This window comes from Plasmodium chabaudi, assembly GCF_900002335.3.
Source record: "Plasmodium chabaudi chabaudi strain AS genome assembly, chromosome: 14".
NCBI classification, from domain to species: Eukaryota; Apicomplexa; class Aconoidasida; order Haemosporida; family Plasmodiidae; genus Plasmodium; species Plasmodium chabaudi.
Window position 1 is genome coordinate 2,406,773 of NC_030114.2, and position 15,894 is coordinate 2,422,666.

At 22.1% G+C, this 15,894-nt stretch overlaps 5 protein-coding genes and 2 non-coding genes across 7 annotated transcripts; 3 read left to right on the plus strand and 4 right to left on the minus strand.

Moving 5' to 3' along the window:
• Window positions 1-339: 339 nt before the first annotated feature.
• PCHAS_1466600 (conserved Plasmodium protein, unknown function) lies at window positions 340-1,698 on the minus strand (the record flags this gene model as incomplete). The annotated part of the gene is made up of 1 exon (XM_736269.2): window positions 340-1,698. The coding sequence occupies one exon, from the start codon at window positions 1,696-1,698 to the stop codon at window positions 340-342; it is 1,359 nt and encodes a 452-aa protein (XP_741362.2).
• A 1,208-nt stretch (window positions 1,699-2,906) lies between these two features.
• PCHAS_1466700 (ATP-dependent RNA helicase DRS1, putative) lies at window positions 2,907-4,823 on the plus strand (the record flags this gene model as incomplete). The annotated part of the gene is made up of 1 exon (XM_734590.2): window positions 2,907-4,823. The coding sequence occupies one exon, from the start codon at window positions 2,907-2,909 to the stop codon at window positions 4,821-4,823; it is 1,917 nt and encodes a 638-aa protein (XP_739683.2).
• A 1,117-nt stretch (window positions 4,824-5,940) lies between these two features.
• Window positions 5,941-7,653, plus strand: PCHAS_1466800 (conserved Plasmodium protein, unknown function; the record flags this gene model as incomplete). Its single annotated transcript, XM_739479.2, has 1 exon — window positions 5,941-7,653. The coding sequence occupies one exon, from the start codon at window positions 5,941-5,943 to the stop codon at window positions 7,651-7,653; it is 1,713 nt and encodes a 570-aa protein (XP_744572.2).
• A 1,047-nt stretch (window positions 7,654-8,700) lies between these two features.
• PCHAS_1466900 (tryptophan--tRNA ligase, putative) lies at window positions 8,701-10,568 on the minus strand (the record flags this gene model as incomplete). The annotated part of the gene is made up of 3 exons (XM_016799868.1): window positions 8,701-8,727; window positions 8,838-10,268; window positions 10,386-10,568. 3 exons carry the CDS (start codon window positions 10,566-10,568, stop codon window positions 8,701-8,703), a joined length of 1,641 nt encoding a protein of 546 aa, XP_016655104.1.
• A 972-nt stretch (window positions 10,569-11,540) lies between these two features.
• Window positions 11,541-13,211, minus strand: PCHAS_1467000 (conserved Plasmodium protein, unknown function; the record flags this gene model as incomplete). The annotated part of the gene is made up of 1 exon (XM_730771.2): window positions 11,541-13,211. The coding sequence occupies one exon, from the start codon at window positions 13,209-13,211 to the stop codon at window positions 11,541-11,543; it is 1,671 nt and encodes a 556-aa protein (XP_735864.2).
• A 1,453-nt stretch (window positions 13,212-14,664) lies between these two features.
• PCHAS_1467020 lies at window positions 14,665-14,737 on the plus strand. Its single transcript has one exon. It is a non-coding gene; the product is annotated as a tRNA-Val (tRNA).
• Window positions 14,738-15,671: 934 nt separating this feature from the next.
• Window positions 15,672-15,743, minus strand: PCHAS_1467040. Its single transcript has one exon. It is a non-coding gene; the product is annotated as a tRNA-Gln (tRNA).
• Between the last annotated feature and the right edge of the window lie 151 nt (window positions 15,744-15,894).

Sequence of the window (15,894 nt, forward strand, 5' to 3'; positions counted from 1 at the left end):
TTAAAAAAAAATATGATATGCACATTTTTTCATCCTATAAATATTTCTTAAAAAATATATATTTATATGTTATATGGAAAAGGAATAAAAAGGGAAACAGCTTTATTAATTTTTCTATTCATATTTTTGATTATATTTTTATTTTTGTAGTAATAATTTAATTATAATAAAAAGTTTAAGTACTTAAAAATGAAGGGGGTGAAAAAAAAACATCACTTGTCATTATGAATACAAAAAAAAATAATATCTTTCTCTTTTACAATCAAAAGATATATTGCATATGTGTGTATAGATTAATATTATTATTTTAGTCATGCCTTTTGAGGTTTTAAGATTGGTTTACACCTTAATGTCTATGATATCGTGTGATAGTGGGTGGGGTGTTTGAAAATTAGATTTGTAGATCCAAGAAAATAAATTATAAGACGTATTTAAAACAAAATATAGAATAAAATATGGGATGATATAATATTTAATAAATATAAGTGGCCAATGTGGTTTTATATCATCATTATAAGAACTATAAGGGTTTTCAAATATTAATACTTGTGATGTGTTATTACTATTTTTATTTTTTGAATTTGTATATTTTTTAGATATATTTAAATATGCTGTATTAAATTCTTGAGTTAAACTTTCAAGTATATTAGCACTGCATATGATGACAATAGTTTTTTTTTCTTGATTTTCAAAAAAGTTCGTTTCATTATTTAATATAGAGCACCAAATATTATATGCCCCATATTTAACTTTCTCTTCTACTAGTACATGATAAGTAGATTTTGAAATAGTCATTAATCTTTCATTTAAAATATTTAGTACGTCCAATTTTTTTAAGCAATCTGGATCTTCAAATAAGTTACTATGATATTTGTTTGCATGCTTGTTTTGCTGATTTGTTTGGTGGTCAGCTGTGTGTGAGTTTGAACAAGCGGAGTTTCCGTTTTGGGACTCTGAATTAAGACTAGTGTTGCAACTGTTAATATTATTTTCTTTTTTCCCTGAATTTACATCATTTGGCTCTTGTATTTCATTAATGCAACTATTTTTATTTTCAAGACTTTTCGAAGCATAATCTTTATAGAGATTTACAAAGGCATCAAATGAATAGTGTCGTAAAGCTATAGACTCAATGCAATAATTAAAAAATTGTTTATAAGACTTTGTATCATATAAAAGTTTATAATCTAATCTATTTTTTATAGTATGAATATTTCTATCAAATAAAAAGAAATTAAATTTTTTATTTTGAATACATTTTTCAAGTATAGGCAAATATTCATCTTGCATAAATCCATTATGTATACGTGGTAAATACGTAAATTTTGAATAATTATTATTTTTATAATTATTTATTTGATCTTTATTTGAAAGTTTAAAAAATAATCTATTTAATCGTGTTTCACATAATTCTAAAAAAATATAATGGGGATTTATTTTGTTAAGTAATTCAGAGCAGTCATTACCACTTGAACTTTTTCCTTCGATTTGTCCATGTAATATACCATAAAAAAAAAAATTATAATTATTTATATTTTTTATTTTAATATATTTTGAGAATAAATCATTATTATTTATATTGTTTATCAAAATGTTGTTATATTTATTATTATAGTTTATTTTATCTGCAACAGTGGTGAAGAACTTTGTTTGAAGAAATCGTAAGGGATGTTCATATCCCTTTCTACACTTAATCATTATTTTTATATAATTTTTAATTAAAGGGTTTGCATGTGCATTGATATGTACTTTCTTTATATACGTGTTTTAGAAAATAATAATATTATATACATGGCATTCTTTAATAATTTAATCGTTTTTCTAATTTTCCAATTGGGAGGCAGTCTAATAAAATAGACAGTTATGTTTGTAAATTAGAGGATATGTAAAAAGGTATAGTTGCATTTTGTTATTTTGTTTTATTAAAAAAAATATATTATAAAATAATTATGTGTGACAAGTCTATATATAAAGTAATAAAAAAATAATATCACACAATGTACATATTTTTACATATAGCAAATTTCATTTTTTCATTGTTTTTTATAGCATTACAAAATAAGGACAAATTTGCATGTATATTATAAATGTTTTAAAAAATGTACAAGCAACTGAATATAACAAAAAAAAATATATTTATAAACCGAATGAGAATAAAATTTACATAAAAAAATATATATAAATATAAGTATGTATATAGGGGCTGTTCGATACAACCGACAGTATTTTTTATTTTGTAAAAATTATAAACTATATAAACAAAATTAAGTTAATTTTTATAAAATATGGGTTATTAAGTTTTGAAAATATAGAACAAAAAATATTTTTTTTTTCAATTATACATCAATTTTTTATATGGCAAATAGTATCATGATATTTATTTTTTCATATTTTTTCTTATTTTTTCTTATTTTTTCTTATTTTTTCTTATATACCGTCCCCCGAAATGCCCTTTGAAATATGGTATGACATAACAATTTTGAAGTATATGCATATATATATTTTTATTACTTATTTATAAAATACAAAAAAAATTAAAGTCACAAAAAATAAATAAGATAAATATATATACATTATGGATTGGCGCTTGTAATTAAGCTTTATAAATGTATAATAATTTAAAGAACTTATGTTGTTAATTTTTTCATATTCTATATATATATATATATATATATTTTTATGCATTTTTTTTCGTCGTTTTTGACTTAACCATTTTAACAATGCAAGAGTTTTAAAAATATGATAGTATTACATACAAAGTAAATAAAACAAAATTATATAAATTTATATAATATAAATTTGTATGTATAATACCACAGAAAAGTAGTGTATATGCCTGCAGGTGATTGATTGGAATTGGAAACATTTTAGGGCGTGAAAAATAAAATAAAAATAAATTAAATAGAATGGAAGACGAAATTGAGAAGGAAAGCAAAGAATGTAGCGATTTAAATGATGATGAGATGGGTGAGGAAATGGAAAGAGAAGAGAAAGAAAATTTATTGATCGAAAAAAATACATTATGGAGTGATCTACATATTTCAAGACCACTACTAAAAGTATTATACGAACTAAAGTTTGAAAATCCAACATATATACAAAAAGATGTTATTCCATTAGCATTGGAAGGGAAAAGTATTTTAGCTAACTCAGAAACTGGGTCAGGTAAAACATTAGCATTTGTATTACCAATGTTAGAAAGATTATTGTATAGTCCAAATATAAAATTAAGAAAAGAAAATAGAAAAAGTGTAAATATAACAAAAGCATTAATACTTTTACCAACTAGGGAACTAGCTATGCAATGTTATGATGTCATAAATAGTTTAATAAAATATTCACCGATAACTTGTTCTCTGTTTTGTGGTGGTATAGATCCAAAGGAACAAGAAAATGAATATAAAAAAAAGAAAGACATATTTGTATGTACACCTGGTAGAATTTTAGATTTATTATTAAATTCGTCGAATGATTTTATAGATTATTTAGAAATAGTAATTTTTGATGAAGCAGATAAATTATTAGAATTAGGTTTTAAAGAGGAGTGTTTAAAAATATTAGATGTTTGTAAATTTAAAAAACAGATATTATTTTTTTCAGCAACCTTAACAAAAGATATAAAAGAGCTAGCTAATTTTTCATTACGTAATCCTATATTTATTCAATCTGAAAATAAAAATAAAGATGATAAAAATAAACAAACGAATAAGAATTTAAAAAGTTTTAAAATATCTGAAAATTTGCATCAAGAATTTTTAAATATCATTAATGAAAAATATAGAAAAGCAACTCTTTTACATTTATGTAATGAGGTATATAAAAATCATTGTATAATATTTTTTAAGACTAGAAAGGAAACGCATTTAATGTATATATTATTAAAATTGCTTGATTTCAAATGTGAAGAATTACATGGTTTGATGTCACAAAAGAAGAGAATTGAATCTATATTAAAATTTAAAAATCAGGAGGTAGATTTTTTATTATGTACTGAATTAGCATCAAGAGGAATAGATATAGATCATGTAAAATATGTCGTTAATTATAGTCTACCTGCTAGTGTAGTAAAATATGTGCATAGGATAGGTAGAACAGCAAGAATAGGAAAGAAGGGAACAGCTTGTACTTTTTTCCTACCTAAAGAAAAAGAGAATGTGAAAAAAATAATCAAAGGTGTAAAAAAAAATAATAATTCAAAAATATATAAAAGAGTTATATCAGAAGAAAAAATATTACATTGGGATAGTATAATAAAAAAAAACAAAAATAAAATAAAAGAAATTTTGGAAAATGAAAATGTTGAAAAAGAGATAGAAAAATCAAATATATCAATTAATAAAATTAAAAATTTAATTACATTTAAAGATGAAATATATAATAGACCTAAAAAAACATGGTTCATATCAAGTAAAGAAAAATCAAAATTGAGAAAAATGAACTTCAAAAATGGAATAATGAAATCGGATGGATATTTAAATAAAGATAGGGAAGAAAAAGTAGGAAGCAATAAACCAAATGAAGATAATAATAATCGTAGTAAAAAACATAATAGTAATGATAATACAAAAAAGAAAAATAAAAATAAAAGAAAATTAGATGATGAGGAGGAGGATGAAGAAGATGAAGAACACGATATGAAAAAAAAACTAAAAAGTTATCGTTCAATTATAAGAGATTTAAAGTTAAATATTTTACCAAACAAAAAAGATAAGAATAACAAATTTAAATTGAATAAAAAAGATGAAAACGATCGTAAGGGCGATTTTAAAATTCATAAAAATTTTAATAAAAATAAGGGGAACATGAACAAAAAGCGAAAATAACTATATCCCACTGTTTGAATACATTTTCATGCACTATGTATATGGTTGCATACATACACAGTGATATATTAAACCTATTGATGATGATAATATGTATAGAGGAGTTGTTTAAAAATGATTGCAAAAGTTTTTATATGCACAATTATTAGTTTGTATATTAATTTATTTTATTAAAATTATTGTTTTTCAATCATTTCGTAAACCCAAATATGAGGTTTCATTTTTTATGCATTAATTTTTCCAGTGTATATATTTTATTTATTTTTTTATTTGTCCTTCATTTTGCGTATTGACCAAGCAATGGAAAGCTGTCTGGTCATAATGTTTTTATTAACTTAAAAAATGAATATATATAATAAAGGAATTATATTTATTATGGTATCAATTATTGGTATTTGCTTGTAGTAACATTTCAAGTATTATGTGAAATATGCGAAATTGGGTATAGGTTTATTGTATAATTAAATTGGTCAGTAGAAATATGAATGCCGTTTTTTTTCGTTCCATGATTTTTTTGGAATTGAAAGAAAAGAAAATATATATACATACTAATAACGTTTTAACTAAAAGGGTAAATTAAAATAATTTGATTTTAAAAAATAGGAAAAAATATCAACATATTTTTTCGATAATTTTAAAAAAAATTTATTATGAAATAATTTTAATTGATGATAAGTACATCATTTTTTCGCCCGTCAAAAAAAAGATACTATGCATATATAGATTTTTTTTTTTTTTTTTAATTTTGTTTAAAAAAAAATAATAACGCATATTTTGAAAAATGCTTTATATAAAAATCAGCATTATTTTTAATAAGTTGTATATAAAAGTTATATAATAATGTAATTCTTATATGAGGAAAGAAGGGTATAGAAAAGTTTATTTGAAATTGAAGTAAAACATATTGAGAAATGAAGAGATATAATTAAAAATAGAAAATGTTTTAAGGTTAAAGGGATAGAGATATTTATAGATTAACTTATGTACCTATGTATAATAAGTATAAAATTATTCTCTGTAATTTTTTTCATTCTTATTTTTTATGTTACCATAAAGGTTTCATAATAAAAATAAGTCAGCCAACAAAAGGAGGAGGGAGACGAAAGGAAAGAATAAAATGAAGAAGGGAAATCAAATGGCGGATGATAATAAAATGAAACGGAAAAAAAGCGATAGTAAAATTAAAAAAATAGAGGATGATGGGAAAAATGAAAAGAAAGATACATTTAATCCACAACTTAGTGCTAGGGAATTGAAAAAAATCCAGTACTATGAGAATATGTTTAAAAAGATTGAGCAACAAAGAGAAGAAAATAATAATGAAGTTGATAATAAAAATAAAAAAGTTCATACGAATGTAAAGAAAAACAAGAAAGAAGATAATGAAAAAAAGGTAGATAGTAAAAGTGAAAAATATAATAAGCATGGATTTTTGAAAAAAGGGAAAGATAACAATAATAATGATTTACGTCGAATAAATAAGAAAATGAAAAAGAAAAAGAAATTAATGAATAATTATAAAAGTATATATGAAGAAGATCAAAGCAGTGACAATAGTGAGATACGTTTAAAGAGTGAAGATTATGATGATAGTAAAAAAAATAATTCAAGTAAAGATGATAAAATATCAAAGTCAAATATTTATGAAAAAAGAAAATTAAAAAAACCCAAAAATGAAGATAAATTTAATTATAGTTTATTTAGTAGTGATGATAATAGTGAAAAGAAAGAGAATGTCTTAAATAGTAATTCATCTATAAGTAATGAAAAAAGTTTACAGCATAGCAACAATATCAACAATTTTAATGAGGTGGATAATAATGTAAATCGAACTGAATATAATTATGATGATACATATAAACTAATCGAAATAAAGAAGAGAGAAAGGAATAGTAGGAAAAGAAATAATATTTTAAAAATTCATTATGAAAGGGGATATGCATCAGATATAAGTATTGAGGAAACATGTGATAAAGGGATAGTAGATAATAGTATGATGATTAAAGATAAGGGTAATAATTTAATTAATCTCTTACGATTTAAGATATATAATAATAATTTTTTAAAAAAACAGGATAAATATGTAGTGAAAAGGAAAAGATCCTTTTCAGTAAATTCATCATTAAATGAATATTTTTTAGAAACTGATATGATTAATTTAAAAAATGTAAATGATTGTAGTAGTACGGATAGTAATTTTTTTGAAGATGAAAATAAAATAGATTTATTATCCAATTTTGAGGATCCACAAAAAGAAAATTTATTTGAATTTTTAAAAAAAACAACTGATAAAATGAATGAATATAAATGGATAAAGCATATGGGAGTAAAAAATGAAATATCATATTTAAATTGTAGTCCCGAATATGAAAAGGAAAATAATTCAAGTAGAATAAATAGTAGTGACAAGCCAATTATAAAATATAAAAATAATTTAAATATATTTTTAAAAGGAAAAGAACAATCTTATGAAAATATAAATACAAAATCAAATAGTATGGATTATATTGATGAAGAAAATGATACGAATAAAATATCATTGTATAATAATATGAATATTCAGAATTATGATGAATGTAATATTGTTAAATTTGTTAATAAAGAATATGATGTTAATTGTTGTATGAAAAGATATTTAAATGATATGAAATATATTAATTTAAAAAAATTTAAAAAAATAAAAAAAAAAAATTTAAATACATATGTTAAAGGTTGTACGAAAATTTTGGATACTGATAAGGTTGATAATTTAATTTTTGTTTTAAGAACATTTACAAATGTAATTGAAAAGGGGGAAGAAAAAATCGAATATCAAAATGAGATTACATAATAAGTACAAAGAATGTAACATACTGTTGTAGAGTATGTTCATCATATTTATTATGGATTATTAATTTTGCTATTTATATATTCAAATTGTTTGATATAATTTATATTCCCTAGGAGGAATAATTAATTATGTAACTTTTTTTTAGTTAAAATTAAATCTGTTGGATCCTTAAAATTGTCAAACCAAAAAAGGTAGCAATACAGTTATAGCCTTTACTAATTTTACTATACACATGCAAAGGGTTAAATAGTTTTAGAATAATTATAATACTTTAATGAAAATAATATAAACAATGATAAATAAGTATATGCACACTGCAGTTTATTGTTTTATTTTTTTCGTATTTATTTACTTCTACAATCATAGATATACCTTTTTATTTTTATAATTAATATATTTTTTTTGTAAATTGTTGAATATATCTCTTCATAAAGTCTATTTTTTTAGTTATTTTCAATAATTTTAATTAATATATTTTTTTTATTTGTTAAAATAATTTTCCATTTATTATTATTTGAGTGGGTACATACTAAAAAAGTAGTGTCTACATGCATATAATATTTGGTTATACAATTATTATTATTTAATTAATATGCCATTGTCAATTGTATTAGTTACACTGTTTTATGTTTTATGTTTTTGCCTTATTTTTTCTCTATATAATTTACCAAAGACTTATGCTGATTTATAGCACGATTTAATTTATTTAAATTTAAAAAGAAAGGGGAGCTAAACCGTTGCTGACTGGCGTTTTTAAAAGCGTGGTTCAGCTTTCGTAGGTATCGTAAAATATATTATATATGCATATAAGGAATGATAACACAAATTAAGGTGTGGCTGTTCGGTTTATCCATACATGGATTTGCAAATAATCATAAATTTTAATAGTTGTATACAAAAATGGGAGTATAACAAAAAAATAATAAAATAAAAATGTGAAGGAAAAAACACTAAAATGAATAACAAACGAAAGATGATGCTATAAAGTATCTGGAAAAGGTTTGCTTAACTTATAAACAATTATTTTCTTGATAGGGGGAGAGTAATTTATATATTTAAGTTTCTCTTGAAATTCTAAAAAAAGGAAAATAATAAAAAATGGTATTTTGATCGAGCCAAGAAGAAAAAATAAAAAGGGCTTACACATTCCCAAGCATTTGACACAATTAAATGGATTAGCTTACCTTATAGGTTTTGGAGGCCTTTTCATATAAGCATTGCTTTCCAATCTTTAATAAATTACTTATTAATGCATGTTCAGAATGAAGTTTATCGTAGCAATACTTTGAGAATCTGAAATGGTTATATATTAGTTGAGACAGATCATATTTAAAATGTTGATAATTATTATTATAGTTAGATAGGATATTATTTATAATATTTACATTAAAATTTGGGTTGATATTATATTTTTTTAAAATAATTTTTTCATTATGTGTTTTTGGTAAATGGATCGAACTTTTCAGATTTTCGTCACATTGGTTATGGATGTTCATAGGGTGAGATGTGTTATTTAAAAATAAAGAGTTTTGAAGGGAATGAAATTTATTGCTTTCCTCTTTGGAATTATTTATATTATAGTGCATATTTTTAATTTGATGATAATAAAAAAAGAAATACATATTAATAAGATTATTAATTTCTTTTCTATCATGATTAGCATATATTAATGTGTTGTAAGTATCTGTTTTACCTCTTCGAATTTTTTCTTCAATTACATTTTTATTATCAAATAGATAAATAACTTTATGTAAATTATGGCAAGTTGATAATTCTTTATCTTTACTCATTTTATTATGGCCATCCAAATTCATTATTTCGATGTTGAATTTTGAAGAATAGATTTTGGGCAATTGAATTACATGCTTATTTAAGGATGTATTAATTTTTTTTGAAATTTTTTTTATAATTTCTATATTTTTTTTTTGATCTAACCCTATTATTAAATACTGAGGTTTATAAAGCATAATATCTGATAACATTAAATTTGGGTAGGAAAATAAGGAAAAGGATTTTTTATTTTCACTAGCTTTTATATGTATATGTGAGTTTAACATATTAATGGAAGTAAAAGAATTTATTAAATAATAAAGAGATGTGTGTTGTTGTATATCAGATTGTTTGATTATGTAAAAATAATGTTTTTGTTTAATATTTGAATTTGTGCAAAATGTATGATTATCATTTTGTTTACTTGTATTTAACTTTTGGTCTTGAGAAGTGTTTTTTTGTTCGGGTGTTTTCAACAAATTAAGATGCATATTGTCATCATTAAATGATAATAGATTTTGGATATTTATATCATCCTTTATGTTTATATTAAGTTGTTTAATAATGTATTCTATATTTATGTCATTTATGTATATATCGATGTAATTTTTTTTTTTCACATACATGTTAATAATCAAAGAGATGATAGTCTTTACTGAGTCGAACACATTTTGTTTTAGTGAAGATATGTTATTAATATTTGTTAAACTATGTAGGTCGGCAATTAGGATTATTTTGTTTATTCGCTTTGCATCATTTATGTCGTTTTCCACGTTTTGTGCTTCAAGGTTTATAATGGGAGATAAGCAACCTATGTAGTTCCCCAGGTGTATACTTCCACTTGGCTAAACAAAAAGAAACGTGTGGTTATGCATGTGTAGGTTAGCATACGTAAGGAGTATACTATGTAGGAATAGTAGGAAAAGAATAAAAAAAAAAGAAAGTTGGATAGATATTCTTACTTTGATTCCAGTTAGGAATGTACAACTATTTTTCAGTTGGAAGTTTTTTTTTTGTTTGTTTACTGGGGGGGTATTATATAAGTAAAATAGGTTCCCACATTTTTTTTTGATTATAACATTTTTATAAAAATTGATATGAATAACTATAAGAAAATATAAAAAGATTATTTTTCTTTTTTTCATTATTATATTTACAAATAATGTCCTAGAAACGATCAAGAAATGGAAAAAATTCCATTTCGTTTTCTTGTCATTTTGTAAGTTTAACAAACTTTCTTCTACTATGTCATTATTTTAATTTCGTTTCTTTTTTATTCATATATCAGGATAGGAATGAAAATGAGTTAAGTAATAAAATAATGTTATAGCCATATGAAATTGATTGATATAATTTACATATATGAAGATATCATTACTAATGTTGCTTTGCGCTTTTAACTTGTAACTATGCAGATTTGGGTAATGTTTTTACTAGCCTACTATTAAATTTTAGTAAAATTAATAAAGGAAAATATTTTTGTAAGTAGAAATAATTTTGAATTGCCGATTCAATGTGATATCCAAAATATGAAAGTTCACATTTTCGGTTCAAAAAAAAAAAAAAAAAATTGATGATAATATGAAAATGGTGCCAAAAAGAAAAGAAGCATTATACGATAAAAAATAATTATTATTAAAAATTTTTTTGCTTAAGAATGACATATTTTGCCTTTACATTTTGTTTGGAAATTATCACCATTTTGCTATTTAAAGGGGAAAATATACTTATCAATTGGCAACTATAAGTATAGAGAAATTGATAAGTATAATTGTATGTTATCAAAAACGATATTAATAGTTTAAATTTTGGTTGCTACAAATTTATGATTAATTAAAATTGTTACAAAAAATGGATGTTTTTTAAAAAAAGTGAAATAATTTTCCAACGATTTTGGAAGCATTTTTAAATAATGGTGTAAAAACAAAACAACGTGAAAAATAGTGATTATAGTGAGGTGATGAACTTAAAAAAATATGTAAACACGAATATGCAAGTGTATGCAATTTGGGTGTTATCTTTTCATAGACGGTAGTTACAGGAGGTATAAAAAAAAATGAAATATCATATATATAGAAAAAAGAAGTAAATGATAAAAAATTTTCGAATAAAAATAGTTAAAGCTCAAAAATGTCTTCAATAGAATAATTATTCGAATTTACAAAATTTGATATATTTTCAGAATTTTGTTTGATTTTTTCATTTATTTGGTTAATAATAAGTTCTCTTTGTTGTAACTTATTGGCTAGTTTCATTTGAAATTCGTCTTGAGTATGATTGAAATTTTCAGAATTTTGAATGTCAATTATGTCAGTATCATTATGAGAATAATTGTTCCAATTGCTTACATCCTTTTTAATATTTTTATTATTATTGTTATCGATTTTATTAGTATGGTTATGTTCAATTTTTGTTTGCTCTTTATTTATAATATCATTTACTAATTTTTGATTATATAGATTATTTAGGCATAACTTAATTACATCAGGATTGTAGATAATTTGTGGTGTTTTTTTCTCATGTGTTTCTTTAGAATTATTTATTAATTCGTTATTATTTTTAGATGTTTCAAAGTTATTCATAGTATTACTATTTATTATATTTTCCATGTTGTTATTAATATTATTTTGATTTTCTTTTGTTTCGTAATTTTCAGCATTAGTGTCACTGGGATTATTTACAATTTTGGGTGTATCATCAGGTAGTATACTATTTACATGGTCAACAGTTTGTGAATTAGGATTTTGTTTATTTGGGGCGTTTGAAGTTACTTGGTTTTTTAATGCATATATATGAGAATCATAAATTACATGATCAATGAAGGTTAAAAATGACAAAGACAAGATATTAATTAATTTATTATCAATATCCATATGAGATGATTTTTGTGATTGTTCTGTTAATGTTTTAATATAATTATTTAAAACATCTATTTCTTCAGTAGCATTATTTTTTGAATTAAAATAGTTTTCAAAATTTGATAGTATTTTTGTATTTTTTGTATTTAATGAATTTTTATAAAAATCTAATGAAGGATCTTCTTGACATATATTTTCATAAAAATTATCAACCGAATCAGTAGAACTATCATCATCACTTTCATCTAAAGATTTTTCACTTTTACTAGAGTAGCATATATTTATATCAATATGATCACTTTTTATATTTGGTTTATTATTTAATTCTTTAAAATAATAATTTTGATTAATAAGTTCTAGATGACTTGTGTAGTCCATGTCTTCTAATTTTGCATTATTTAATTTTATGTAATTAATATAATTTTTTTTATAACTTTTTTTTTCACCATTTTCTTTAGTTATATAAGATTTCCCTTTGGAATCATTATTATTTTTTTTATTATATTGTTTTCCTGATTTTTTGGTACTACGAGTATCTGTGGGTGTATCATTATTATTTGCAAAGCTTTGTTTATTTAGATTATTTTCAAATGATGATTCTTTTTGAAGTTTATCTTTTAATTCTTTATCGTTAATTGTTTGGTTATTATTGTCTAGTGTGAGTAAATTATAAGGTTCTTGTAAATTTTTTGTTGTACCTAGTTCTGTTGTATGGTTGGAAAAATTGAGTTTGTCAATACGTGGGTTTTCATTAGAATTGTTATGATCATTTATATTATTAACATAGTTATTTTGTTTACTATTATTAAGGTTATTTATTTCGTTAGTATTATTGTGATCATTTTCGGTTACTATTGAATGTAATTTATCTATTCCACTTAAAAAGTCATCATCATTATCCTTCTTTTCTGATATATTATTTTCATTCATATTCTATATATAAAATAAATATATTACTGTTTGTTTATATATATTGATAAAATAAAAACTTTGAAATAATTTAACAAATCAAAAAAAGTATATACAATATTATGGTGAAATATACCCTAATTTACATAATAGCTATAAAATATGAATTTTAAATAAGTAAAAAATTGGATTATTGGGTATGCTGATGTTTGAAGTGGAAACTTTTAAATAAAAAAAATTTTTTAAATAAACAAAGGAATAAAGACTTTAAACGGGCATTCTCAAAAAATTGTATATGCATTATAAAATGCCCATAAACATGTATATTATATATGCATTATTAAAAATTTGTTTATTATATATATACATATTTATTATTATTTTATTATGAAAATTTGTTCGCATTTTATGAAAAGTATTTATGAAAAACTCTTGATATATTCATAAAAATTAACATGCAAATTAAAATAAAAATGTATTCCTTCTCTTTATTTTAAACACACGTTTATAAATCGAAGCATCAAGGGAAAACATTTGTGTACCATAGTATTATGAAAATTGTGTTTGTTTTATTAATTGGAAAATAAAAAAATAAAACTGAATTTAAAACAATGAGAGAATATACTTTTATTTCTTTTATATGATTTGGTTTTACTATTTGTATAAAGCATAAGTGATGAGTGTATAAGAAGTATATGGAAAATATTTATATTCGAAATAGCAAAGTAATTATGTTCATTTTATAAATACAATTTCTTTTTTATTATTTGAAACAAGTTGTGTTTAGTGTGTTTCACATTATAAGGGGTTGTAGATATGTATTTATATTTTTAGTGAAATGGTAACAAAATAAAAAATGGAATAATATATATTCATATTATAGAAAATCCTTATACTTGCTATCTTTGATGATATTTATTTGTATGTATAATATAATAGAGGGTAGTGTAGCAAATTTTATACAAATGTGAGTTTATAATCATTTGATATATAAAATGGTGTTACATATTATTGTTTTATCTAGTTAAATGTAGAAGACATTGGTTAAGGTATTTATATTATTTAAAATATTTCCATTAAATTTTAAGAAAAACATAAAAATTATGTCATTTTAACTTTATATTTTTTTTCCAGTGAAATAAAAAGAATATTTGTTGATATTTTGTAGGTGAATTGTATTTATTTTTCAATTATAATAATTAGTGGGGAATATAAAAACGAAAAAGGTTACAGTAAAATTAAAACTATATTTGGTAGTTATTATTTTATTCGTATTTATGAATTGGTATATTAAATATTATTATATATTAATAATTTTTTATATAATACATGAACTACTTTTTGAGAGAAACAAAATTTATTATATACAAATAATATTTCAAATAGGAAAAAAAGAAATTATGGTTATTTAAAGTAAAAATAATGAACATATTTAATATAATTAAAAATTATGCATAAAAAACAAATATAGAAAGCGGGCATGGTCTAGTGGCTATGACGCCTGCCTAACACGCAGGAGATCCCGAGTTCGATCCTCGGTGCCCGTATTTTTTAATCTTAAAATAAGTATTATTTTTTTATATAATAATAATTATATTATTTATTATATTTATTCAATAACAAACATGGATATAGAGTGTGGATTGAAAATATACATGAATAAAAAAAATATTAATAATGGTGTAGATATATGATAAAATATTTTTACCATTAAATAGGGGGATGTATATATTTTTTATTTATACTGTTTAATAATTTATTGGGCATATCTAATATAATTTTTACAAGCATTATTTTAAAACTGTATTATGAAGGTTATAGAGTAACATTTTTGGTGTTGATTTTGGATGTTCATAATTTTATATAAGTACTATAGGTTATACAAATGGTATATAACATTAAGAATTGGATATAAAAAGCATTACTTACATTTTGGATATTATATATTGCATAAAAAATAAGACACATCACATTATTGTATAAGCATTATCAATTATGCGAATAATTATGTATGCATATAGCATAACACAATAAAGGTTAATTTATAAATTATGCTATTATCAACATTTATACTGTTACAAATGATTGTAATGCGTGTTTAATCAGTTCTTTATAATGCATATGCAAATGGAATGGTGTGCTTGCTTTTTATTAATCATGGTAATAAGGGTTTTATATTTAAATAATTAAACCTGTACAAATTTTACGAATTTTTGGATGAACATAAATAAACATATTTATAATTGATTATGCAAAATTATTTATCAAGAATAATATAAAATTAAGTAAATAATAATCATAATAAGTTTGCAATGCTTATAAAAAAATTTTAAATATTTTGTTAAATCGTTTGACATAGCCGTGTGGGTATAAATCGCAAATAAATAATAAAACTAGCGTAATTACATTAAAAATGTTCACGTATTTATTGTTTTTAAATGAATAAATATGCATAAATTTTATTTAAAATTAAATGGAAAAAGGTCTCGCCGGGACTCGAACCCGGGTTAGAGGATTCAAAGTCCTCGGTGCTAACCACTACACTACGAAACCATATATACGCAAGTCAATATGTATTATATTTATTATAATTTATTAAGCTATAAAATGATAAATAGTATAATATTTTCCCATTTTTTTTTTATTAAATGCAACAGTAAAATTAACACATTTATTTGGCAATACAAATATCAATATGGAATTA